The 25,289-nt window shown below is 35.9% G+C and overlaps 1 protein-coding gene, 1 long non-coding RNA gene and 2 other non-coding genes across 9 annotated transcripts; 3 read left to right on the top strand and 1 right to left on the bottom strand.

Moving 5' to 3' along the window:
- The first annotated feature begins 6,894 nt into the window (after positions 1-6,894).
- LOC131175104 (small nucleolar RNA R71) lies at positions 6,895-7,001 on the top strand. Its single transcript, XR_009145265.1, has one exon. It is a non-coding gene; the product is annotated as a small nucleolar RNA R71 (small nucleolar RNA).
- A 5,799-nt stretch (positions 7,002-12,800) lies between these two features.
- Positions 12,801-18,791, bottom strand: LOC131174792 (uncharacterized). The gene is made up of 3 exons (XR_009145010.1): positions 18,534-18,791; positions 17,427-18,323; positions 12,801-13,078 (listed from the first exon to the last, which is right to left on the bottom strand). It is a non-coding gene; the product is annotated as an uncharacterized LOC131174792 (long non-coding RNA).
- Positions 17,777-17,849, top strand: TRNAR-ACG (transfer RNA arginine (anticodon ACG)). Its single transcript has one exon. It is a non-coding gene; the product is annotated as a tRNA-Arg (tRNA).
- Positions 18,792-20,754: 1,963 nt separating the features above from the next.
- Positions 20,755-23,434, top strand: LOC110640884 (uncharacterized). Of its 6 annotated transcripts, none has more exons than XM_021792414.2 (3): positions 20,755-20,930; positions 21,945-22,013; positions 22,217-23,434. In XM_021792414.2, the coding sequence occupies exons 2-3, from the start codon at positions 21,990-21,992 to the stop codon at positions 23,195-23,197; spliced, it is 1,005 nt and encodes a 334-aa protein (XP_021648106.1). In that variant the 5' UTR covers positions 20,755-20,930; positions 21,945-21,989; the 3' UTR covers positions 23,198-23,434. The 6 variants fall into 6 exon arrangements, with proteins under 6 accessions (XP_021648106.1, XP_021648104.1, XP_021648105.1 ...); XM_021792412.2 differs by having other exon boundaries at positions 22,178-23,434; XM_021792413.2 differs by lacking the exon at positions 20,755-20,930 and adding an exon at positions 21,718-21,846 and having other exon boundaries at positions 22,178-23,434.
- The last annotated feature ends 1,855 nt before the right edge of the window (positions 23,435-25,289 follow it).

Raw genomic sequence — 25,289 nt, 5'->3', positions numbered from 1 at the left:
TGGCAGAATATAAAAGGGAATTCTCCCGCTTAAGCTACTATGCTGGGAATCTCCTTTCTACCAACAAGGAAAGGTGCAAGAGATTTGAGACGGGTTTGAAGCTCAGCCTACGGATGCATGTCGTGGGATTCAGACACAGTAATTTTTCAAAGCTCATTTCTCAAGCACTTGAGTTGGAAAGAATAGAATCAGAAGCGACCCCAGCAAAAGAAAAATCAGAGAAAGTTGAGAAATCTGAGAAAGATAAAGGGGAAAAATCAGTAGAGCAAAGTCCTAGTGGTACTTCTGGGAAGAGGAAGAAATTTGGTGGACCTAGCAGAAGTCGAGGTGGAAGGTTTGGAAGGGGAAAATTCTCTAGACAGAGACCCCCTAGGTCTGGTCAACAGTCGAGTAGGGGTTCACAACCTCCCCAACCCTGTGAGACTTGTAGCAAGATTCATGGGGGAGAATGCTATTGGGCAACAGGAGCATGTTTTAACTGTGGAGGCAAGGGTCATATTGCAAAAGATTGCACTAGGGCTCCTAGATACGGTTCAGCTCCTACGACTGTAGAAGGATCTATTCAGAGTCCTGCTCCCAGTTCTGGCAAATGGTTGGTAGAGGAAGAGGCAAAAGTAGAGGCAATGCTTGAGCGATCGAGCATTGGTCATCGGCCAAGACAAGGAAGTGCTTCAGCCAGAGTTTATACGATGAGACAATGAGAAGAGGCTGAGACTTCTGACATTGTGGCTGGTACATTCTTTATCTCTGATCAAGAAGTATTTGTGTCGTTTGATCCGGGTTCAACCCACACATATGTTAGTGCTAGCATAGTCAGTTCACTTGCTGTTCCGTGTGTCAAAATGAGTTTTGAAGTGCTAGTAACTAGTCCATTAGGACAAGAGGTTCGGGTCAATAGAATCTATAGAGACTGTCCTTTGGTGATCCAAGGACATGTTTTTCTGTCAGATTTGATTGAAATGCCCTTCAGAGATTATGATATTATCTTGGGCATAGATTAGTTAGCCAGGCATCACACCATGATTGACTGTAGACTGAAGACAGTCACTTTTGGTCTCTCTCTGTACGGTGATGTAGTAATACATGGGAAGAGGCATTTACTGTCATCAAACATCATTTCAGCTGCACTAGCCAGAAGGATGATCAGAAAGGGGTGTGAAGCATACTTGGCACATGTGATAGACACCCAAGTGGGGAGCCCAGCACTGAGGGACACCCCTACAATATGTGACTTTCCGAAAGTGTTTCCTGATGAATTGTCAGGATTACCTCCAGAAATAGAGGTGCAGTTTGAGATTAATGTTATGCCCGGTGTGGACCCAATCTCCATAACATCATATAGAATGGCACCTACAGAATTGAAAGAGTTGAAAGTACAGTTGCAAGAGCTGCTTGATAAGGGCTTTATCTGCCCTAGTGTGTCACACTGGGGAGCGTCAGTGTTGTTTGTTAAGAAGAATGATGGCACTCTCCGCTTATGTATTGACTATCGGCAGTTGAATAAGGTGATAATAAAGAATAGATATCCATTGCCCCACATTGATGACTTGTTTGATCAGTTGAAGGGTGCAGCTGTGTTCTCCAAAATTGACCTGAGATCAGGTTATTATCAGCTGAAAGTACAAGAGCAGAGTATTCCTAAAATTGCCTTTAGAACCCGCTATGGCCATTATGAGTTCTTGGTCATGCCATTCGGGTTAACTAATACTCCAGCTGCTTTTATGGATCTGATGAACACTATTTTCAGAACATACCTCGACCAATTTTTTGTGGTATTCATAGATGATATATTGGTCTATTCGAGGAGTGCAGAAGAGCATGATAGATATCTGCGAATTGTATTGCAGACTTTGAGAGAGAAACAACTATACGCCAAATTGTCGAAGTGTGAATTTTGGCTGAAGGAAATATCTTTCTTAGGGCACGTAGTATCAGTAGAGGGTATCAAGGGTATATCCAAGTAAGATAGAAGCTGTCCTTAATTGGATGCCACCCAGAAATATCAAGGAGATTTACAGTTTTCTGGGTTTAGCCGGATACTACCATCAATTTGTCAAGGGATTCTCCATATTGGCATCTCCATTGACCAAGCTGCTTATGAAAGATGTGAAATTTCAGTGGACGGATAAATGCCAGCAGAGTTTTGATGAATTGAAGAGGTGTTTAACTGAGGCTCCAATCCTGACTTTACCTACACTGGGTGAAGAATATACAGTTTTGCTTCTCACAATGGGTTAGGCTGTGTATTGATGCAAGATCGAAATGTCATTGCCTATGCATCACGCCAGCTGAAACCGCATGAGAGGAATTATCCAACACATGACTTGGAGCTTGCAGCTATAGTGTTTGCTCTTAAGATCTGGAGACACTATTTGTATGGAGAGAAGTGCTATATCTACACAAATCATAAGAGTTTGAAGTATTTGGGCACCCAGAAAGAGTTGAATTTGAGGCAGAGGAGATGGTTAGAGTTGATAAAAGACTATGATTGTCTGATAGACTATCAGCCAGGGAAAGCTAATATAGTGGCTGATGCCTTAAGTCGCAAGACTATGACAAGTCTATGGGTTACTCCTTTGTCTATGGTACATGAGTTGAGATCATTACATTCCAGCTTAGAGATTAATGATGAGGGGCAGACAACAGTTGCATGGCATGTACAGCCAGTGTTGATTGATCAGATTAGAATGGCTGCTCAGAATGATCAGAAGTATCAGAAGCTGTTGGAAGAAGTCCGGCAGGGTAAGAAACCAGAATTCTCAATTAAAGATGATGGTCTACTGCGACACCAGGGCAGAATGTGTGCTCCTAATGATGTTGATTTAAGGCAGATCATTTTGAAGGAAGCACATGAGTCTCCTTTTGCCATGGACCCTGGTGGCATAAAAATGTATAGGGGGCTAAAGGAGCATTATTAGTGGATGGGTATGAAAAGAGATGTGGCAGAATTTGTTTCCAAATGCCTAACTTGTCAGTAAGTGAAGGCAGAGCATCAAGTACCCACTGGGTTGTTACATCCACTACCACTACCAGAATGGAAATGGGAGAGAATAATTATGGATTTTGTGATGGGACTTCCGAGGACACAGAAGAATCATGATGTAGTTTGGGTCATTATTGACAGACTAACCAAGTCTGCTCATTTTTTGCCAGTACGGATGGACTGTAGTTTAGAAAGATTGACCAAGTTGTACATTGATAAGATAGTAAGACTACATGGAGTGCCAGTATCCATCGTATCAGACAGAGATCCTAGATTCACTTTTAGATTCTGGGGTAGTTTTCAGAGAGCCTTAGGAACTAGAATGAACTTCAGTACGGTATTCCACCCACAGACAGATAGCCAATCTGAAAGAGTAATTCAGATCTTGGAGGACATGCTACGGGCTTGTGTGATTGAATTTGAGGGCAGTTGGGACACACACTTGCCTTTGATTGAGTTTGCTTACAATAACAGCTACCAATCAAGCATTGAGATGCCTCCATATGAAGCTTTGTATGGCAGAAAATGCAGAACTCCCCTGTGTTGGGATGAGGTAGGTGAAAGAAAGATGATTGGGCCCAAAATTATTCAGCAAACTGAAGAGAAAATTAGATTGATCAGAGATTGACTTAAGACTGCATCAGACAGTCAGAAGTCCTATATTGATCTAAAGAGAAGGGATATTGAGTATGCAGTGGGTGAAAAAGTATTCCTCAAGTTTTCCCCTTGGAAGAGAATTATGAGATTCGGCAGAAAGGGGAAACTAAGTCCTCGTTTCATTGGGCCATATGAGGTTCTGGAAAGAGTGGGTCCTTTGGCATATCGTTTGGCCCTACCTCCAGAGTTAGAAAAGATACTTAATGTCTTCCATGTGTCTATGTTGAGGAAGTATCGATCAGATCCATCTTATGTACTACCAGTAGAAGAAATTTAAGTAAATCCAGACCTCACATATGAAGAAGAACCCATAGAGATTCTGGCTTATGAGGTGAAGCAGCTACGTAACAAGCAGATACCATTAGTGAAAGTGTTGTGGAACCATCATTCGGGCCAAGAAGCTACTTGGGAACGAGAGGAAGACATGAGGAGACAGTACCCACAACTATTTAGAGACTGATACCAGGTAAAATTTCGAGACGAAATTTATTTTAAGGGGGGAGAATTGTAACAACCCTATTTGCATAGCCTGGTATATTTCACGATTCCGATGACCAGTGTCGGTCCAGACAATTAAGAGGATTAGAACCACATCTAAGACAACTAGATAAGCCCTGAACACAATTAATTAGTAATTGTCAATTAGCTAAGTATAAATAAGAAAAACATAACATAAGAAGTTAAACGAGCCGAGAGTTACAGCAATGGGTGACCTTCTCGGGAAGGACTGCAATGTCGATTTAAACTCAAATTTTGAACCGTAAAATGTGACGCCTTGGTCCTTAGGACTATTGCGAACACAATGAAAAAAAGAAAATCATAAAAAAAAATTGTTAAGCCGGTCAAATAATTAGGTCAGTGATCCAGAAGAAATATTGAATTATTTACAAACCGGGTCGAACCGGCGAGGGGCAATTTGGTCAATTGACCCCTAAAGCTGACTCCTAACCTGACTGTCAAATAAAATCGGAGAAAAAAAAATTTCGGGATTAAGAATTAAATTAAAGAACTAATAGAAAAATAAATGCAAAAGAAAAAGAAAAAAAAAAAGAGAAAAAGTGTTATTACATCACTTGGATGACATCATGGGTGATGTCAAAATCCAATTTAATTTTTTCACAATCTTTGACCAAGTTAATTAAAGTTAAATACACATAAAATACCTTCAAAAGAAAAGAAAAAACTAATTCTTGTCTTCTCCCATCTAGTGTGCCGCCCCAACTCTCACTAAGTCACCATGGAAGAAACTCCATTGAAGCGTGAGTTCAAGCTTCAAAACTCCTACTAAACCTTACCTTGACCCCAAATTAATCCATTAGAACTTGATAACCTCACTTGAGAAGAGGATTGAGCAAGAAAGAAAGAAGGAAAGAGGAGTGGAATTGAAGATTGAAATTCAAAGTTTAAGGTTAGTGAATTTAAATTGAAAATTTATGTTTAATATTTGTGTTCTTGGTGTAGGTAACTTAGATCTTAACTTAAAATTAAAAGAAAACAATTGTTGGGAGAGTAATATGGAATTTTGTCCATCTAGGGTTAGGGTTTGATATGAATGAATTTGATGCATTTGAATGGTTGTTTAAGTTGAATTATGTGCGTAGACAATGGATAGATGTTTAGAATGCATTAGGTTTGAATTTTATGAAAATTAGGGTTTGGACCTAGGGTTTGGAAGACAAAAATGTGAGAATGTATTAAATGGTGTATTTGACTTTGTTTGAGGTGAGAAATGGTCATTTGTGACCAATTGGTGTATGTTTGAAGTGTTGGAAGTGAGTGGAGATTCAGATTGAATGGGGGTAGTATGCAGGTAGCATGACCAAGGTCCCTTTTAGGGACCAAAATTGAAAATTTACAAGCCCAATTAGTGTGAGGCTAATTGGGAATGAAACTAGACACAAAATGACACATTTTTCATTTAGGAATCATGCCTAAAAAGTGACCATATCATAGTGAACAAATTGGCCAAATCCGGATGTGAGTGTTCTATCCTGTACAAAAATGACCAAATGAATTTGTTCATTTGGCCATAACTTGGGCTAGGCAGGTTTAAATGACCTGAAATTTTACCAGTAGAAAGCTGAGATATAGACCTAAAACTTTCATGAAGAATACAAACCCAAATTATACCCTTAACTAAGTCATTTAGCCACCCAAAGTTGATGACCTAAAGCGCTGAACCCAAAATTTGCCCAAAAATGCAGGTAAGTCAATCAGCACCATGATTCAAATGGCTATAACTTGAGCTACAAAACTCTAAATGGAGTGATTCAAAAAGGAGAATAAATTTAAGACAATAAGAAACAATTTCTATGAAGAAAAGTTAGCCAAATTCTAACAGTAAAATGATCAATGGAACAGTGAAACATAAGACACCAAAACTGAAAATTTGCAAATTTGCCAAAAAGACTTAGAATTTGAGTAAACAACCAAAACCAACAAATTTAGTAATCAAAATGTGGTATGTGGGTAAAATTGGAATTCCCATACCTATTAAGCATTAAAAAGTCAACAAATTGACTTGAATAGTAACCCCGAAACACAAATTTTAAAGAACGCCAATTTTAGCATATTAAAGCTAGGTAAAAGTAAATTTGAATTTATTTTTGGATTTATGATAAGTCATGATACTGAAACACTGTGAAACTGTGTGTTTCAGTGGAAAAGAATACCGGAAAAGAACCCGAGGGATCGAGTCAAGGCCAAGAGGCGACTCGTATAAAGTTTGTGCACAACATAAAATTTGTCTTTAAATTTATTTTGCAATTGTATAAAATGAATTGTGATTTATTTTGATTGCAACTTTGTGATTATAAGTTTGAGAGTAAGGATTCCCCATTTGCTTGTTTCCATAATTACCAACATATGCTGCTTGCTCTCCATAGTCTACTCCACAGCTGGTAGTTCCTTCTGCATGAGCAACTTGTTGTGAACTTCCAGATGATGATGATGAACTAACCAACATACTCAATTCTTCCATCTTCTTAGCCAAGACATTTGTAAGTGCATCAAACTTTGCATTAATCATGTTGAATGGATCAAGGTCATACATTCCAGCAGCTTGCCTTTTTTGAGTTGGAGCTGGTCCTCTTGGACTACTCCAAAGATGAGTGTTCTTTGCAATTTTCTCCAATAGCTCATAAGCTTCATCTTCATGCTTCATAATAAATTCTCCTCCTGTTTGAGCATCAATAATCCCTCTGATTGCAGGAGTAACATTGGTGTAAAAATTCTGATTTATCATCCATTTTGGAATGGCATGATGTGGGCATTGTCTCTCTAATTCCTTCCATCTCATCCATGACTCATAAAGAGTTTCATCTTCTCTTGGTCTGAAAGCTGTCATTTGATTCCTCAATTCTTGAGTTTTTCCAGGTGGAAAATATTGTGCAAGAAATGCATCAGTGAGTTGCTCCCAATTTGTAATAGAGTTGTGAGGTAAAGAATCAAGCCAATCCAATGCTCTATCTTTCAAAGAGAATGGGAATAGCTTCAATCTTGCTGCATCATCAGACACTCCAGGTTGTTTTTGCATATCACAAATCATAGCAAACTTCTTCAGATGTGTGTGTGGATTTTCAGAAGGATGTCCCCCGAATTGAGAATTTTGAATCATTTGAAGAACTCTAAAATCCATCTTGTAACTATTTGCATCAATTCTTGGTCTTGCTATGCTTTCTCTCAAGTCATCAAACTGAGGAAAAGCATGATCCATCATACTTCCCCTAGGTACATTAGCATTTACAACCTCTTCACCTTGGGCTGCATTTTCATTGTTTCGATCATTTCCAGCATTACCACCAATTCTAATTCTTTCATCAGCCATGTCTGCTTCTAATTCAGTTTCTCTCAATGCTTCTTTTCTTCTTCTGGTTTCTTTCTTGTTGGCTTTACAAAATTTCTCAATTTCAGGATTGAACAATAAGGATGTGTTACTTGTGCTTCTAGCTCTTCTCATAAAAGATTAAAAGTACCTGAAAAAGAACAAACAAACACAAAATGAAAAGATAACAAAGATAAACTATAAACAACTAAAATAATCAAGAATTCAATCTTAAACAAACAACTCCCCGGCAACGGCGCCAAAAACTTGATGTGGCCCAACTGCAAGTGCACGGGTCGTACAAGTAATATAGAAAAGATATCGTTCCCACGAGGAGTTGTGTTAATGATTGAATTTTTGATATAAAAAGTTGACTAAATTGAGCTAATTTTGAAATTAAAACAATAAATTGATGGGTATTGGAGTATGAAATCTATATGTGCAAAATTAACAATCTATTCAACTATGTAATGATTTAACTAAATTTGCATCAAATTAAAATAAGCAAATTCAAATATGGCAATATTTAAAAATGGCAAGTAATTAAATTTAATTAGAAATTAACAATAATAAAAAGGCGATTCCGGAGTTCAAGATTTCATATTCGAGCTATTTTGGGATTTTAAATTGGTTATCCAATCTCGTGGAACTTACGGGTTTTAAGGAGATTAATTCTTAAATCCTTTGAATACCCTTTCGAGTGAGACAAAGAGTGCCTTAATCAATCTAATCCTACTTTCGTGGAGTTAGAGTTAATTAAGACCCATTAAGTTCTTTAATTAATCTATAAATCCTCTTAATCCTTAGTCTATTTCTAGAGCTAAGTTAATTAAGTCCAATTTCTTGATTATCTATCACAAGGCCTTCTCCTTTCGGTGCCTCAACCATGGATTAAGAACATTACTCAATGGGATCCTACACTAAGCATGTCATTAAGCACACAAGAAATGAATAAAACTCATTAAGACCAGAAAATATGGATTACCCAATCAAAATCCACAAAATATCTCAAATATTACAACCCTTACTCCAGAATCAAAATAAAACTACTCACTACCCATAATGTTTACAAGAAATTCTTAGTTTGTATGGAAATAAAGCTTTAATCTAAGCTAGGAAACAAGAAACTAAACACTAGAAATGTAGGAAAAATGTAAGAAAGGAAAGAAATCTGCAAATCTTGGTTGAAAATGGTGTGGAAGGTGAAAGTGACTCTTCAGCTCCCCTTTTGCTCCTCTTCCTTTCCTTTTCTGCTCCTCTTCTTCCCCTTTTGTCCCCCTTCTAAAATGGGAAATGGGACTATTAATAGCATTTTTTGACATGGAACCCTAAAATGGTGTGTTTGAGGACAGATTTTCTGAGGGAATCTTCTGCCAGCTCATTAATGAACTCTTTATGGGACTGCATAAGTGGACTGCATAAGTCATGCAGTCCCTTATGCAGTTTTCGGCTGGTTTCTGGTTCACTTATGCGAAACTGCATGACTTGGTGCATAGGTTATGCACAATTCCGTGAAAGTGCATAAGGGAGGCGTGAATGTGCATAAGCTATGCAGTCTCCTTATGCACATTTCGGCAGGTATTGGAACAGTGATTTTTCTCCTTATGCAGATCTGCATAGCTTATGCGGCAAGTTATGCACAATTTGGTCAATGCATATTTCAGCTTGAAAACTTGTTTTTGACATCTTTGGCTGTAGAAGTCATGCGCCGCATAAGTCATGCAATTTATGCGCTACTGGTTTCTTCACTTATGCGAATCGCATGACTTGGTGCATAGGTTATGCACAATTAGTGAAAGTGCATAAGGGAGGCGTGAATGTGCATAAGCTATGCGATCTCCTTATGCACATTTCTACAGTATTGGAACAGTGATTTTTCTCCTTATGCAGATCTGCATAGCTTATGCGGCAAGTTATGCACAATTTGGTCAATGCATATTTCAGCTTGAAAACTTGTTTTTGACATCTTTGGCTGTAGAAGTCACTCCTCAATGGCAAAAATTCTCTTCGGTCCTTCAAAAACACCATTTTTCCTACAAAACAAAGTAAAAATTACAAATTAATGCAAAATTGACAACTATGAAAAACTAACTGAATAACTAATGAAATTGGCTAAAAATGACTAATAATAAAATAAAATGGCTATGAAATTAGACCTAAATGACTATGCAAAATGTATGCATCAAATGCTGACATTTTTTCTGGATTTGCCTCTATCCCTCGTTCAGAAATTATGAAACCGAGGAACTTTCCTATTCTTGCTCTAAATGTGCATTTGTCCAGGTTTAGCTTTATTCCTACTTTATCTAGTACATCAAATGCTTTGGCTATGTCTTTGGCGTGATCCTCCATTCTCTTATATTTTATTATCATGTCATTGATATTTACTTCCACCATTTGGCCTTTTTGTTCCTTGAACATCTGATCCATAAGCCTCTAATATGTTGCCCTAGCATTTTTTAATCCAAACGGCATTGCCCTGTAGCAGAATACTCCTGATTTTGTTAAGAAAGTAGTCTTCTCTTCATCTTTTGGATCCATCCTTATTTATTGATATCCTGATTTACCATTGACTAGTGACATTATTGCATGACCGGCTATTGCATCCATCAACTTATCAATGCTCGACAGCTAGTAATAATCCTTCGGACATACTTTATTGAGGTCTGTGTAGTCGACACGCATTTACCATTTTCCGTTTGCTTTTTTCACCAAAATGATGTTGGCAACGCAGGTCAAGTATTTGAACTCTCTGATTAAACCTGCATCCAACAATTTTTTAATCTCAGTTTTATTTACTTGCTGTCATTCTAATGTGAAACATCTCTTCTTCTATTGGATTAGCTTCACTTTTGGATTAATGTTCAACTTATGAGTAATTATTTCTAGATCTACTTTTTTATATCCTCCGCCTTCCAGGCAAAAGTAGCGATCTTAATTTTTAGTGTTCGGATGATCGCTTCTCTACTTGTTTCGCTAAGTGCTATTCCAAGATGTACTTTCTTTTCCCCCTCTAATTCTTCTTCTGTTATTGGATCAACTAGTTTAAATGAAATTTGGCTTTTCGACTTTTCCAGTAACTCAATTGGCAAGGTTACTTCTGTAACTACCTTTGTTGATTTTTTATAGCATTCCTGTGTTGATTTTTGGCTTCCTCAGACTTTGCTGTCCCTCTAAGAGTTGGTAGCTTCATACACAACCATTGCATGCTAATCACTATGTCATTGTCATTTAAGATCGATAGGCTGAGGATAATGTTGTATGACAAGGGAATGTCAATTACTACAAATTTTGTGTAGATTTCTCTATTGTATCCTTCGTTACCCAGGACCATAGCTAAATTTATAGTTTCGAATACTAGGACTATTTTGTTGCCTCGGCCAACTAGGGGGTACATGACTTTAGTTAGGTTTTCTATCCTGTGTTTGAGTTTCTCCACAACTTCTCTCGTCAAGAGGTTTACTAAGTTGCCTGTGTTAATCATCACTTGTCGAATCGTATAGCTATTTATCTGCACAGACACAACCAAAGGGTCAAAATGTGGTTGTTTTACCTTATTATCTTTTGGTCCTATGGTGATTGTTTCCTTGTTTAATTTGTCTCTGTCAATGGAGAGGATTACTCGTCCTTTAGCACTGCTCGATTTAGTTGACCTCTTATTACCTGCCTTTCCTGTGTTTGGACCTCTAGCAATTACATTAATTACCTCGATCGGACTTTCATCCTTCTCGGTGATGATTTCTTTATTTATGAAGGTGGTTCCTCGTCTTTCACCCTAACCATCCCTTGTAAATTTTCTGAGCTGACTGTCTCTAATTAGCCACTCTATCTCATCTTTAAGTTGCCTGACCGTGATCCTCATGAAACCTGTAAAATTTTCCCTTATCTCTCTTTCCTACAGTATCAGGGTTGAGCTTCTTCGGCCATTTGACTTGTTCACCATTTTTATGTATCCACATAGGTACTCTAGATCTGGGCTCATACAAAGTTGTGTAATTATGGAATCTGGCTCTACTTCGTTCTTCGTTTATGTTCTCAAGGTAAGTCTCGTCCGAGCTATAGTTTTTCTTGTTTTGTCTCTTCTCATTATTTTGCCCAGATTTACTCTCTTCCCTCATAGCTTGTTGCTTATCTTTTAGCTTGATGTACTTTTGGGCCCTCTGCATTAATTGATAATAATCTACCACTAGATTTTTTATGAGTGAGTATAAAAATTTTACATTTTTTGTGCCTTTTTTCAAAGCTTCACATGTTGTTTCATGATTCAGGTTCTCAATTTGTATTGCTTCAGTGTTAAAATGGGTGATATAATCTCTCAGAGATTCACCCTCATATTGTTCGATTTTCTAAAGGTATGAGGATAACTTTTTTGGAAGGATGGAAGAGATGAACTTATTCTTGAATATGGTGGCGAGCTGATGGAAGTTCTAGATTGATCCAGGCTTGAGGTCTTGGTACCATTTTTTCGCCAGCCTAGTTAGTGTTATTAAAAACACTCAACACAGGTGATAGCCATTCCCATTTTAGAGCATCACTATTGTTCAGAATTTCGCCATGTGGCTCCTCGAGTTTGTTGTTCCATCATATTTATCTAGCACGGGGAATTTGAATTTTGATAGGAAATGCTCAGCTAAGATTGGCCCAGACAATGAAGACTTATCTCCCATTTAAAAGTTTCATCCTCTACCTGTTTTTAGTATTTCCGAACTGCTTTTACTAATCCCCAATTTACCTTTGGTCGATGTGATTCATCAGATTGCTTTTTTTGTTTGCTCACCGTGACCTGCTCATTTTTTCCACCTGAATTATTTGTTGATCGAATGATCTCCTATTTGATTTCCTTAGTCTTGGCCGAATCTACTTCTACGACCTTTCCTATTTCTGGGGTAGGTGTCTATAGTGGGGCATTGGTCACTAGGATCAAACCTCTAAGGAAAGCCCATCTCCTGTGTGACACCCCTTACCCGTCTACAGTATAACCGAACAAGATATGCCATACTGTGTATCAGAATACCATATTTAGTCCCAATTATTTTTATCCTTTCTTAATTTATTTCTTTATGATGATGAAACGCAATTTGGGAAATTTGACTCATTTAAGTCATTTATTGAAATTATAATTTAATTTGGGGTTCTGAAAATTTTATAGAAAATCCGGCAAAGTGCCGGCTAAAAATAGAGAAAACAGTTCTTCGGAACCTGTGAAAAACACTCCCAAATATTCATCCATATTCTCAAACTCCAATAACCATCAATATAGTCTTAATAATTTTTCAACATTCACAACCATCTCAGTTTTCAACATAAATCCACAATTTCATTCAGATAAAAATCAAATTTAATTTCATGAAGATATTCTCAAATTATATTAATTAACAAAATTTTACAAAATATGTACATCAACATATGATTACATAAATTTATTATTTACATGAGTTCATAATTTACAAATCACAAACTACTACCTATTACAAAATGCAAAAACTAAATTTCAAAAAGAACCTAAAGGTCCTACCACTGATGAATTGCAGATGAGAGGTGACTCTGACTCTATGCAGATCTGTGACCTCACCCAGTCTGTGGTCTGCTGGGCTCTCTATCAGTCTCTCCAGAACCTACGCATGATAAAAAGTGACGCGCTAAGCAATAATGCTTAGTGGTGCCAATAATAAAATAAAAAGAACTAAAACAAAAATAAATATGCTATGTGTATATTGATGTCTCATGCAGATAAATTTTTGGTAATTATTTGTAGTCTTATTTATTTGGTACTTGTTATATCCATTATTTCATTAAATTTATCAACTTTCATTTTTGGTTGCCCAAGTAACCTATACTGGATGACTAGACTGGATAAACGGGTAAACTGGTACTGGGTACCAAATACCTCGGGCCGTCACGCTATCGGTCACATATGTATCTCCCGGTATGCAACAGAACAGCTAATAAGCTGTAATAATTATTAGGCACAAGGCCAAGTATCACCATAATATCAGAATGGCTAAAAGCCATAAAATCACAGAATGGCATAATGCCATGTGCAGTACTGCTAACTGAATCCTATTGGCATGCCAACCTATCCAAACTAATCTTACTATGTGTACTAGGGCACATTACCAAGTTATTGATTGAATTTTCATGCTTTACATGTAATGTTACTATTCATTTTACTATTTAGGTCAAATTATAGACTTTCCAATGCATAATAGCTATATAAGTCCTAATCACATAAATTTACCACATTTTGGTTCCCAAAAGTGTTGGCATTAGTTGCCAATCCATATTTCTAACCAATGGTGAATAAATCAGAATTTCAGTTTTGGATGCTAGAGTTTACTATTCCATTAGGCCATTCTACAGTGAGAATTTGGCCAAATATTATGTATCAAAGTTGTTCTTTATTGTGTCTAGTTACATTTATTTTTTTGAATCACTCCATTTGGAGTTTTGTAGCTCAAGTTATGGCCTAAACACCATAACTGGCTGGATTATAATTTTTCCAGAATTTCTGGGCAGAATCAATTCTGCAGTTTTTGTACATTGAATTCAGGTCAGTTTTTGGATATATTATGGTCAAAATTTGGGTTTGTTTACTTCATGAAAGTTGTAGGGCTATGTCTCAGCTTTCTACTGGTAAAAATTCAAGTCAATTGGACCTTTCTACGTTGAGTTATGACTAAATGAATGAACACTATTCATTTTGTCATTTTCCAGGCACAGCTTGTGTGTTACCTGGATTGAAGCAATTTTTAGATCAACTTAGGTGTTCTGGGCAGGATTTCCTCACAAAAAATGTTGCATTTTGTGTCTAGTCTAGCCTCCAATTAGCCTTGCACTAATTGGAGTTACCTAGCTTGAGTTATGTCCCCAAGAGCACATTGGCCTCAAAGGGTCTAGAATACACACTTAAGGCAGTCTAATTCTCTACATTAGTTAATGTCACCAATCACTCCATTTCCAATTCAAACTACACCAAATGGTCACTAAATAACCATTACAACATCATTTTGTGTTCAATTGCATCCATCCTCATATTTGAGTTTCAAACCCTAGGCCTAAAATTCCAAAGTTTTATTTTTTTGCACTAAACTCATAAACTAATGTTTTAAGTGTTACAATCATATCAAGGGCAGCCTATTAACTCATTTAATCCAAAGATATCATCAAAACCATAGCAAGTCCATGGCTACCAAAAATAGGGTAACACCTTAACATATTTATTTTTAATGGAATTTCATATATCCTAGCTCAAATTTATCATTCTAATAAGAATTTAAATGAAAAAGTCAAGGTATTGGACACTAATCTCAATTGATCTCTCTTCCAAGTTTCCAAATCGTCCTTTTTCCTTCTTTTTGCTGGCTAGATGTTATTTAAGGTGTGAGGAAGAGGTTTTGTGAAGGAAGATTAAAATCTTATGGTGGTTTATTAAGGAATTCTAGTGAGAAATGTTGATCAACAATGGTGACAGGAGAGAGAGGAAGGGAGCCGGCTGAAAATGAAGAAGATGGTAGCAGATTTGTTTTTGTTTTTACTTCATTTTAGTTGTATTTATCTCATTTTAATTGGTTTTTCAATTTCCCATTGGTTAGAGTTTGTAATTTGTTGAAATTTCTTTTATGCATTATGACATATTTGCTTATGTAATAATTCAATTTACATTTTATTTTCTTTTCTCATTTCTTTTGCTCATTTGTAATTATTTTCTCACAAATATTAATTCATAATTTATGTCATAATAATTATTTAGTTAACTAGACAAGTTGGCCAAAAATCATCTCTGAAGACGAAATGACCAAAATGCCCTCCATTTGGCTTATTAAGCCAAAATCGTCTGTACCGATCTCAAAATTTTTCTAAGCCTTTTCTTGGCATTCTAATGCCATAGAAACCTCAATGACTCTTCTTTGGAGTTCCAAAAATTATCTTATGAATTTTCTCCCGGGTTTAGGGCTCCTAGCTGTGAAGACCGCAACTTCCCACTAGGTTACCCATCGCTAGGGCACCGGCTCATTTAACTTGATTGTATTTTATTTCTAAAATTTTTTCTATATTTTTCTTATTATTATTTGAGTTAATTATGGCTCCTCACTTTAATTTAAATATTTTTCTAGACGTTTTAGCTGTCCGGACCGACACCGATCACCTGAACAGTAGAATGTACGGAATTGCTACAGTGAGGGTGTTACATCTTGGATGCACTAGTACACTTGATCTATTGCCATCCCTTGGAAAGGGTTTTGTTGATTTGGGATGATGACGTCGTATGATGGAATTCGAGCACCAGATGGGATCGTGGGTGAGGGCACATTCGAAGTCATTGTTGTCGTAGGAAAGTCTCCTCCCAACATGGGGGTGATGGAAATAATACCTTTGTTTAGGGTCCTTAAATTTGCAGCCATTAAAAAGATAAAAACACAAACAATCAAGAAAAATAATTAGGACCAAAGATCAAAACTTGCTGGTAGCACGAAAAAATGTTTAAAGGGAAAAAAATGATCTCAAATGTAAGTTTTCAGTCGGTAATCTGAGTTTCCCACAGACAACGCTACTGATGCTACTGGGAGTTTTGGGGGCCTAGTCCTAATGCCACATAAACTTGCAATACATAAAAAAGATAAGATGGATGACCTTTTGGCAAGCCACTTCGACGCTCAAATTAAAGAATTATTTTTGAAAAAGTTTAGAGAACTTATAATGAGAACTGTAAAATGAGAAAATGCGTACCTGTTTTAGGTTTCTTGGTTGGTATTTATAGGCCTTTTAGTGAAATAGTTGTTGCTTCATTTATGGAGGTAATCTTGGCAGAATCTCCGAGATTATCTCCATGAAATCTGCTCTTTGCTTGATTGTTGGCGTGATTATTACTCGGCACGTAAGATCCGGACTCTACTTGATTATTGGCATAGTTGTTGCTCCATATCTTTTTCATTCATCTTGTTGACTGAATGAAGGTTTGTTCAATCTTGTTTTTATTTGGCTCATTCGACCTCTTGACCATCTAAAATAGTGTTTGACTTTTTGACTGTCACGTTTGACATTCATGTGGAAATTTAACTATTTGACTTAGATTTTGGGAAAGTAGTATCAAGACGTGACTATATTCGTTTATTAACATATATATCTGTTAACAATCGTAATTGTTTATATATAATAGCATATGCATTTATTAACAAATATATCTACTTGTTAATAAATACACTATTTATAATTTATTTATAAAAATTAAAATAAAATAATTATTTAATTTCACACGTATACGTGCCAAATATTATCATAGAATAATATATATTTATTATATATAATTCTATATATTTCATTCTTTTCATTTATTTCCTTTCTTATATTCTAACAATACAAAAAATATTTCTCTCTCTACTTTCTAACATTTAAACTATTTATAACTGCTTATGCGAGAGTTAACGGGTAATAACGTAACTCTACCTCGACCTTAATTAATTAATCCAGAAATAAACAAAGGAGGAGCTTCAATTTCGGATTTTGAAATCCAAGGAAGCTACATGCAGATGTCTCTTTATGGATCTATTGAGTCCTTGATTCCTGGAACCCGCTGCTGGTTCTAAATGAAGAAATAAATCAGTCGTGGAACCAAATTTATGAGGATGCTGTCACTACTGATGCATCAGGATCAGGGAACCCAAAGGTAAATAGATTTTTCAGCAGCTCGGGAGCAGGAGTCCTGGAGCCCTATTCTTTTGATAATAATGGGTATCCTCATCAGATAGAGCATGATATTACTACATTCCACTATTACCAAAAGTGCGCCCTCATGTAAAAAGCTACCAAATCCAATTCATGATAATTCTTTTCATATATACCAAATTATTATACAATAATTATAATTTAAATTTAAATTCGAAGCATCATAATTTTAAAAATAATTTTAATACTATTAATTAACGCTAATCAGTAAATTTGGGTGTTGCTACAGAACACTATTACCTTCAAGAAGCTTGTTCAAGAGCTAACTGGTCATTAAGCCACTTTGAAGGGGCATTTTCCAGGGCCGAAGTTTGTCTGTTGATTCCAAATGGAATTTTATCACAAGTGCAATTGCAGTCTAATTCCTCATCTTGGGGCCTCCAGTTCTTGTGCTTTGCCTGTGTCTAGGACGCTATCTGTAGCTTGGACGCCTCTGGAGTTGGGCCTGTATTAAATTGAACACAGGCGATGCGTGTAAAAGAAACCCGGACTGGGGGTGAGAGTGGTAATTTATGGGATGAATTGGGTTTTTGGAAAGCTGGCTTCAGGCTTATGTTCCATATTTCTACTTTCAGGTATAAAACCAGAAGGACTCCGTGGCCCAATGGATAAGGCGCTGGTCTACGGAACCAGAGATTCTGGGTTCGATCCCCAGCGGAGTCGATTCTTTTTTTTTTTTTTCGTCTTTCATGCTCAGCTGATTGGGAAGGTCCACCGTTCGAATTGATTGTGTTTGCTAATTGGCTTTGCTTTCTATACAGTTACAATTGGTTTTTCTGGGATGAAAACACTCTGGTAGTTTCAACTAATTAGCCAATTCAAAGATGTTGAATCTTTTGGGAGGCATTTAGTTGAAATCACCACTAAAATTAAATTTTCAATTATCTCATCCTTAAGAAAGAACACATTTTTCACCTTCTTTCGAAGAAAAAAACACATTTTTCACCTCTGCCTGGCAAGCAAATTGCCACGTAGCTAACTTTGGCCGACTGTTAATTAGGTGAAAGTTTGTCGCGGACACAAAATCCATGCCTTCTAAGTTCCTTTCCAGTTAATTAGAGTGAGTGAAATCATTCCTCTTCCAAATACTGAAGCTTAACGTCTCATTTTATAGCCCTTCTTGCTAATGGAATGGACCTGCCAGTTACAAAATCCAGTGAAATATATATGAGATTTGAACTCTAATGCCAAACTTGGCAGAAAAATATGGTTGCCATGTTAGTTCGCAGGATTCCCTAATCGCAGGGAATGCTCAATTAACTAAGGAGGGGATTCAAAATACATAAATGAAGTGATTTTTAGGTTGAAACAATCATGAATTATCAAAATTTCAAAAAAGAAACCTACGTGATGATGGTCCCATGAATTATTGCTTGAATTTATGTATTTCAATTCTCATCTGTTGCCATTTGCACGCTGTCTATAACCATTCTAGCAGCAGATTAGCTTGATTTCCCAATTCAAAAGGGTTGCGGACTTCATTCTCCCAGTCAGTCAAGTTGCCATGACCTTGTGTTTATTTCATCATTGAATGATACTGTGCTGTGTCTGTGTGTTTCATAACCTCGGGTTTGAATGATGAGTTTATTGGTGAACGTTGCAAGTGAAGTTATTGTCCTAGTGCATGTATGGACCTTTAAAGGATGGTAGAAATAACGTCTATGTTGTGAAGTATGCAAAAGTCATGGGTCGATATGTCTCCCAGGTAAGAAGTGAATATTTCCAACTTGTGTGCAACTAATGTGCTTGACTGACAGATTTCAGATGAGAGGACTTGTTGCCTTCACAGTTGGAAATCTTTTGTTATCTTGATTTTGATTTGACAGTTCTTCTATAAACCCGATGCTTTATCATGGCTACCTTTCATGGCCATGGTTTCAGACAATGATGATCTGGGAACAGCATGTGGGAAGTATTTTTCCGGCTTCATGCCTTGCGCAATTTATATCCAAATCCATTGTATTTTAACTTTGAGCTATTCCTTGAATTTCCTCCGCATGATGATTTTAGATCCCCTTATTTACAAACTGGCTGTGTCTTGCCCCATTGTTCTGTTAAACTGGTGATTCTTCTGTTAAACTGGCTGTGTCTTGCCCCATTACTAACGGCACCTAGCTAAGCTAGTACTTCTTTTGATGAATTATTGATATGTGAATTCATTTTTGTGGATATGGACTATTCAATTTATGGAATTAATATATATATATATATACACCTCTTATCAAGTTCCAAGATTTTGGGTCGATATATAGAAGCATGGACAGAATTTGAGGTTCAATTATCTCCTACGTGCATTGTTGTGCCAACTAATTATATCTCTTATTTGAAATTATTGAGTTCACCTAGTTCACTTTACACATACATATATGCATGGAGATCACCTGAAAAAATGGAGAACGAGTCCCACTTGAGTGTGCTATTTTCATTTTAGTTGTATTTCTGTTTGCATCCCTTTCTCAAAAAAAAAAAAAAAAAACTTCTCCATGGCTTCATTCTCTTAGGTGTAAGTACTTTTGGGGTCCAACGACCAGAGTTTCAGTCTTCCAGCTCATATGAGGATGGCCTCTCCTGGCCTGGCATGAAGCCGATCTGGGTACTTGTTGCGTGTAGCGTGCAACTCACAACTTGTTCAGGGGAAGTGTTTTTGAGATAAAAGGCAGATTTTTAAAATGTCATGCTTATTTAGAGGAAGATGTTTTAAAGATGTAAGGTTTTTGGAGATCAAAACCTCTAAAACTTTTACTTTTTCAACTCATTAAATTAATGAATTGAGGAGGTTTTTGCTATCCTGTATTTCATTACCTTATGGCAAGATACGTTGCTTCGGCGGGTTTTGATCAGGTTGAATAACTGGTTCCTTAGACTAGGATTTACGAGTTGCTGGGTTGGGCTTTACTGTTAATGTTGGGAGGATCTTCCACATTATTCCTGGCCGAAGCCCAAATATATCCAGCTCAGGCTTATATCATCAATTGCTAAGCGAGGTCCTCCCTCCACTAATTCTCAAAAATAAAATAGAGTCTCTGTACTCATCTAAACGTAGAGTTTTACTTTCCATAATAAAATCGAGGGAGGCTCCAGGGATTAGCAGAGTTCCCACCAACGGGCAACGCCGGAAATTATTGGGTGGCGACTTCTAGTAATTTTCTACAATGTGAGGACAAGTAAATATATATAGGAAAAAAAAATTTTTTTTAATCAAAATAAAGATAAATATTGATCATTCTAAAGGAATTAAATTAAAAAATAAATGTTAATTTAATAATATTAATTTAAAATAACACCTAAAATAGTTAATTAAGGTGAAAGATATCCTTGGCTGAGATCGACTCTACAGATTAACAGTCCTCCTAATCCCTTAAACCTCGCCTAAAGATAGGCAATACATGACAAACATTCAGATTAGAGTTTTAATCTACCTTCCTTTGAAAAATGACGTTTCTTATTCATCTGTCATGAATCGAAATTATAATAAATAAATAAATAAAAATTAATTTGTGAAAATTAAAAAAAAAAAAAAAAGGGAAATCTTGAAAGGTGTATTTGTGCCTATATATGCCGCCTGTCTGCCTGTCTGTGTCTCTCATATTGTGAGTTGTCGTGTGGGTTGCTCATCTTCTTATTCTCAAGTCTCCTCTAGGTGGAAACGCCTATGAGAGAGAGGAGATGTGCCTGCACTGACCAACCCCATCTCCTCCTCCTCATCCTCATCCTTCTACTATTCTCCTTTCCTTAATTTCTCTGGTAAGTTCTTTTTATCCAATTCATCTAATTTATTTTTATCTTAATTGCCCATTTTATATTCATCAAGTGATCATATACAATCATTGTAATTTTATATCATCCTTTTCGTCGATTTTCCTTCTCGTGTTTTTGTCAAATGTGATTATTGTTTTCTGCATTCCTCCATCTTTATAAATTCCTCTTTGGTATGATTTATAATCTTCCAATCCTGTTATTTTAATTTGCTTTCATGGGTTCTTGTAGAGGGTTGTGTTCCATTAATGTGAATTATTTATTTTATTTTTCAATGGAATTGACGATCATAGAACATTAGGAGGGCAGGACAACCTCAACAGCGTAACAATTCAAAACACGAAAACTGAATTAATTATATATTCGATGTTTTAATTTCCATTAGTTCCTTAATTAGGATAATGGGTATTTATTATTATTATTATAATATATGCAAATAGCTTGTGTTTCTGGATTACGCATTCAGGTTTGCAATGCCAGATCTTTTCCTCTGCTGTTAAGCTTTATGGACCCATTATTTTTTTAATTTTTTTAATTCTTCCTTCTGGCATTTCAGTTTTTTATGGATAAAATCTTATGCAACTATTGTTGGGGTTGTTGATGGAGCTAAGAATCCTAATTTCTAAACGTTGCTAGCCGTAAAATTATCCATATATATGATACTAGTGGACCTTATCGATGGTTCGTCATGATGGTAATGATAATCCACCTTGTGGGCCCAAAATATTAGCACGTGGCAAAGAATGCTAGCCCACGTGTAAATAAATTTCCGACTGTACTTACAAGTTGTACAAATTTCGAATGCATACATGATACACCCACAGACTCTCTATAATCAGCGTCATTTGCATCCGCAGGTTTAGTTTAGTGATGGTTTGTTTCAAACATAATCTAAAATGGTCTTGTATGTGAGTTTTTCTCCCATTCTTTTTCTGTAAAAAAAATGAAAATTATATATGGGAATTGTTGTATTAATGTGTGGTGCGATTTGAATCGTTGCAGGTGAGTTTATAAAGGCAGCATATTGTGAATATCTCCAATTCACATATGGAACATAATCTTGACGTCAAGGTATTAGCTGTCTCTGCCACCATCTTTCTGTACCTTCAATTCAATTTCTGCATTTCTCGATAACATATACCGTCTCCTCATTTTAAACTGTTAGTATTTATTGACTAGCCACACTGCCAACACTATTCTCTTCATGCACTGAGCTTGATACCACATCCACACAGGCAAAAACCCTCTCTTCTCTTCTTGCCTGTAAAATGCAGATCCAAAACTCAGCAACATCAACACAGACCCACAAGATTGATCAGTGTCTTGTGAGCCTGTCATCACAAGAAGAAAAACTTTCTGACGGTGGTAGATTTAGTGCAACTTCAAGCATTATGGGGTCTTTCACTTCGCCTCCACCTTGTTCTGCCCTCATTGGGGACTACATTGGCGTTGAGAGTTGTCTTGATCTGAAAAACAATTATGATATTTTCACATCATCATCAAAGGTGGAAAATAGTCAGGGTTTCAGTCAAAGACGTAGCAAGAGGGATCAAAGGTGTGCAATGAAGGAGTTTCCACCACCAATGCCATCGCTCGCACGCACTGGGAACTTATCTTCCCATATGCCTTGGGTTTTGAGGCGACACTACACAGAGGATGGAAGATTGATTATTAGAGAAGAGAGGGTGAAGCATCATGAGTACTTCCAGGCTCACAGATGCAATGGCCGTCTTACCTTGAAGCTTGTCCCTCTAGATGATGAAGTTTATTCCCCTTATCGCCAGGGTTACGCTGATGATTTAGATGACAGTGAGAATGAGTCCGAGTATAGTCATGAAGAAGTAAAAAATGAGCTTGAGAACCGTCAAATTGAAGAAGAAGAAGAACAAGAAGAAAAAGATGAGACTGGGAACTGTAGCAATGAAGAAGTAAAAAATGAGCTTGAGAACTTTTGCAGTGAAGAAGAAAAAGAGGACAAGAAAGAAACAGGCATTATAGATCAATGTAATGACATACAAGTGAATGAGAATGGAAGAGACGATGAATATGATGATGGTGTCAATTATTTCCAAAGTTGTAATGGCATTATAGTGAAGGACATCCTGTATGAAGATCAGAGAGTACCTTCTGCGGAGACCGGGATTGGTGGAAATCTGAGTGCATTCAAGTGCTTGAATATTTACAACAGTGTGAGACCAGGCTCCAGTTGCATATTTGGGGTGCCACTACCAGCGATGAGGCCTGTTCATGGTTAGACAAGAAAAGGCTAGAGGAAAAAAAATTTTTTTTTTTTTTGGAGAATTGGGGTGAAGGGTAATGTGGGTGGTTTAGTTTTGAGCGTGATTAAGTTGAGGCGAATCATCGTTATAGATAGATTTAGTTTATTCCTTTCTTGCTCCAGGAGGCTGACGTACCAAGTCAAGATTGAAGAGAGTGGGAATTAATCCTTATTTTCTGTCTATATCAGTACTAGTGAACTCCCATTTGAAATTGATTGAGATTTTTTTTTTTAATTTTAAAACTAAGCGGTTTATGAGTTGCACATGATTAAGAAAGAAGCATACCTATTAGAGTTTAAACTTTTATAAAAATTAAAAAAATTCCATTGAAGTAAACTCAAAGAAGGGAACGAATTTCGTTATTTTGTTGGTTGTGGGCATGAGTTGAAGGAAGAAGAAGCAGTGCTGCATGTAGATAAGGGGGTGGTGGCATGGGTTCCATGAAGGAGCCCTTAAAGAACGTGCAGAGAGGGAGGGTTTTCAAGTACAGGGAACAATTTCCGAGGGAGCGATTTCATTAGATATTGGGATGATGATGATAAGTAGTAATCATGTATACAGCTACCTCCCAATATCTCCCGCCAGTCCTTGTCAGTCCTCATGATTGGGCTGCCCTTGCCTCTGCACATTTCCACACACATTTTCACACATCTCTCTGCATTCCCTCTCTCTGTTGCCCTGTCCTCGATAAGTACACTCATCTATGCCTACCCTTTCCTTCACCACTTACCAATTCATTTTAGTCTTTAGGGTTTTAATTATTGATTTAAACACTAATTTTTATTTTATATGTTTAAATTCATCCGCCAACTATTTAAAATTATAATTATATTATTAAAAATTAAAAAAATTAAGATGTTAAAAAAAAATATATTTTTTATTTTAGTAATTGACTTTTAATTATTTATTTATTTATCATGCATCGTATATTATTAATAATAATTAAAATTATTTAATATTAATGTTAAAATTATTATTGAGAAAATAATTTTTTAAATATATTAATTAAGATATTAAAAATTAATTTAAAATTAAAATTGAAATTTTAACCATAAAAGTTATAAATTAATAAAATAATATTTTTTAAATTGCTTTTTTAAATCAAATTTAAGATGAATTTAAAAAAAAAATTCTTTTCGAATATTATCAATAACAAAAAAGACCTTGGTGACCCAAATAGGTCCTCCATTTTCTCTCTCAAATCTAAACATAACGGTAGATTTAATAGATTAAATTTGAATTGAAATTAACAATTTTATTTTAAAAATTTAGGAGTTTTAAACATATAATCTAATTTATTTTATTGTAATTTCATTTGATTTTAATTTAATTTTCAATAAAATTTTTGATTTTTTTTTGAAATATTCAATTTTAATATGATTTGATAAAAGAATAATTCAATTCAACCTAATATTAATGTGATTTTATTTTTAAATTAAATTAATTAAATCAAATTGTGCGCTGGCCTGCTCAAATCATTGATATCTGATTTCAGGTGTCCATGATGATGCTCAAGTTTGGATTACAGCTTTTGGTTTGGTGCATGGTGACTGGTGAATCTGCTTGCATGCGCAGGATTAGATCCTTGGAAATTGAAATTGGACTTGCAATCACAAAACAAATGGGGTGCACTGCAAGAAAGGGCGTGTGGTGGGTTGGGGAAGAGGGAAGCATGAAGAAAAGAAAAAAAAAAAAAAAAGAAGCAAATGAAATGATATTTGAATTTTTTTTTTAAATGTGAGAAATGGTAAATATGTGAAAAAAAAAAGGTGTGGCTATAGAATACGAGGAAAAATTAAATTAAAATTTTATATTTAAATTAATATATTTATTATATATGTTTTAATTTATATAAATATTTAATTTAATTATTATTAAATTCATTTATAAATTCAAACTTATATTAGATGTACTTAAAAAAATTAAGTATAAAAATATCAAAACAAATGAGTGAGTAGTAAATAGAGTCAATTCTCGAATTCTAAAATAAATCAAATTAAATTTATGAACATGAATTCAAACCTATTTGAGATATGATTTTTTTTTATATATATAGAAAATAAAAGGA

The sequence above is a fragment of the Hevea brasiliensis genome, chromosome 16, assembly GCF_030052815.1.
Source record: "Hevea brasiliensis isolate MT/VB/25A 57/8 chromosome 16, ASM3005281v1, whole genome shotgun sequence".
Classification (NCBI taxonomy): Eukaryota; Viridiplantae; Streptophyta; class Magnoliopsida; order Malpighiales; family Euphorbiaceae; genus Hevea; species Hevea brasiliensis.
This window is presented reverse-complemented; position numbering and strand designations above follow the sequence as displayed.

Bases quoted from the DNA above. Each gene is read 5' to 3' on its own strand.
- LOC110640884 (XM_021792412.2), top strand. From the start codon at position 21,990: ATGGAACATAATCTTGACGTCAAG. The intron at 22,014-22,177 runs GTATTAGCTGTC...ACATCCACACAG, and splicing joins AACATAATCTTGACGTCAAG to GCAAAAACCCTCTCTTCTCT.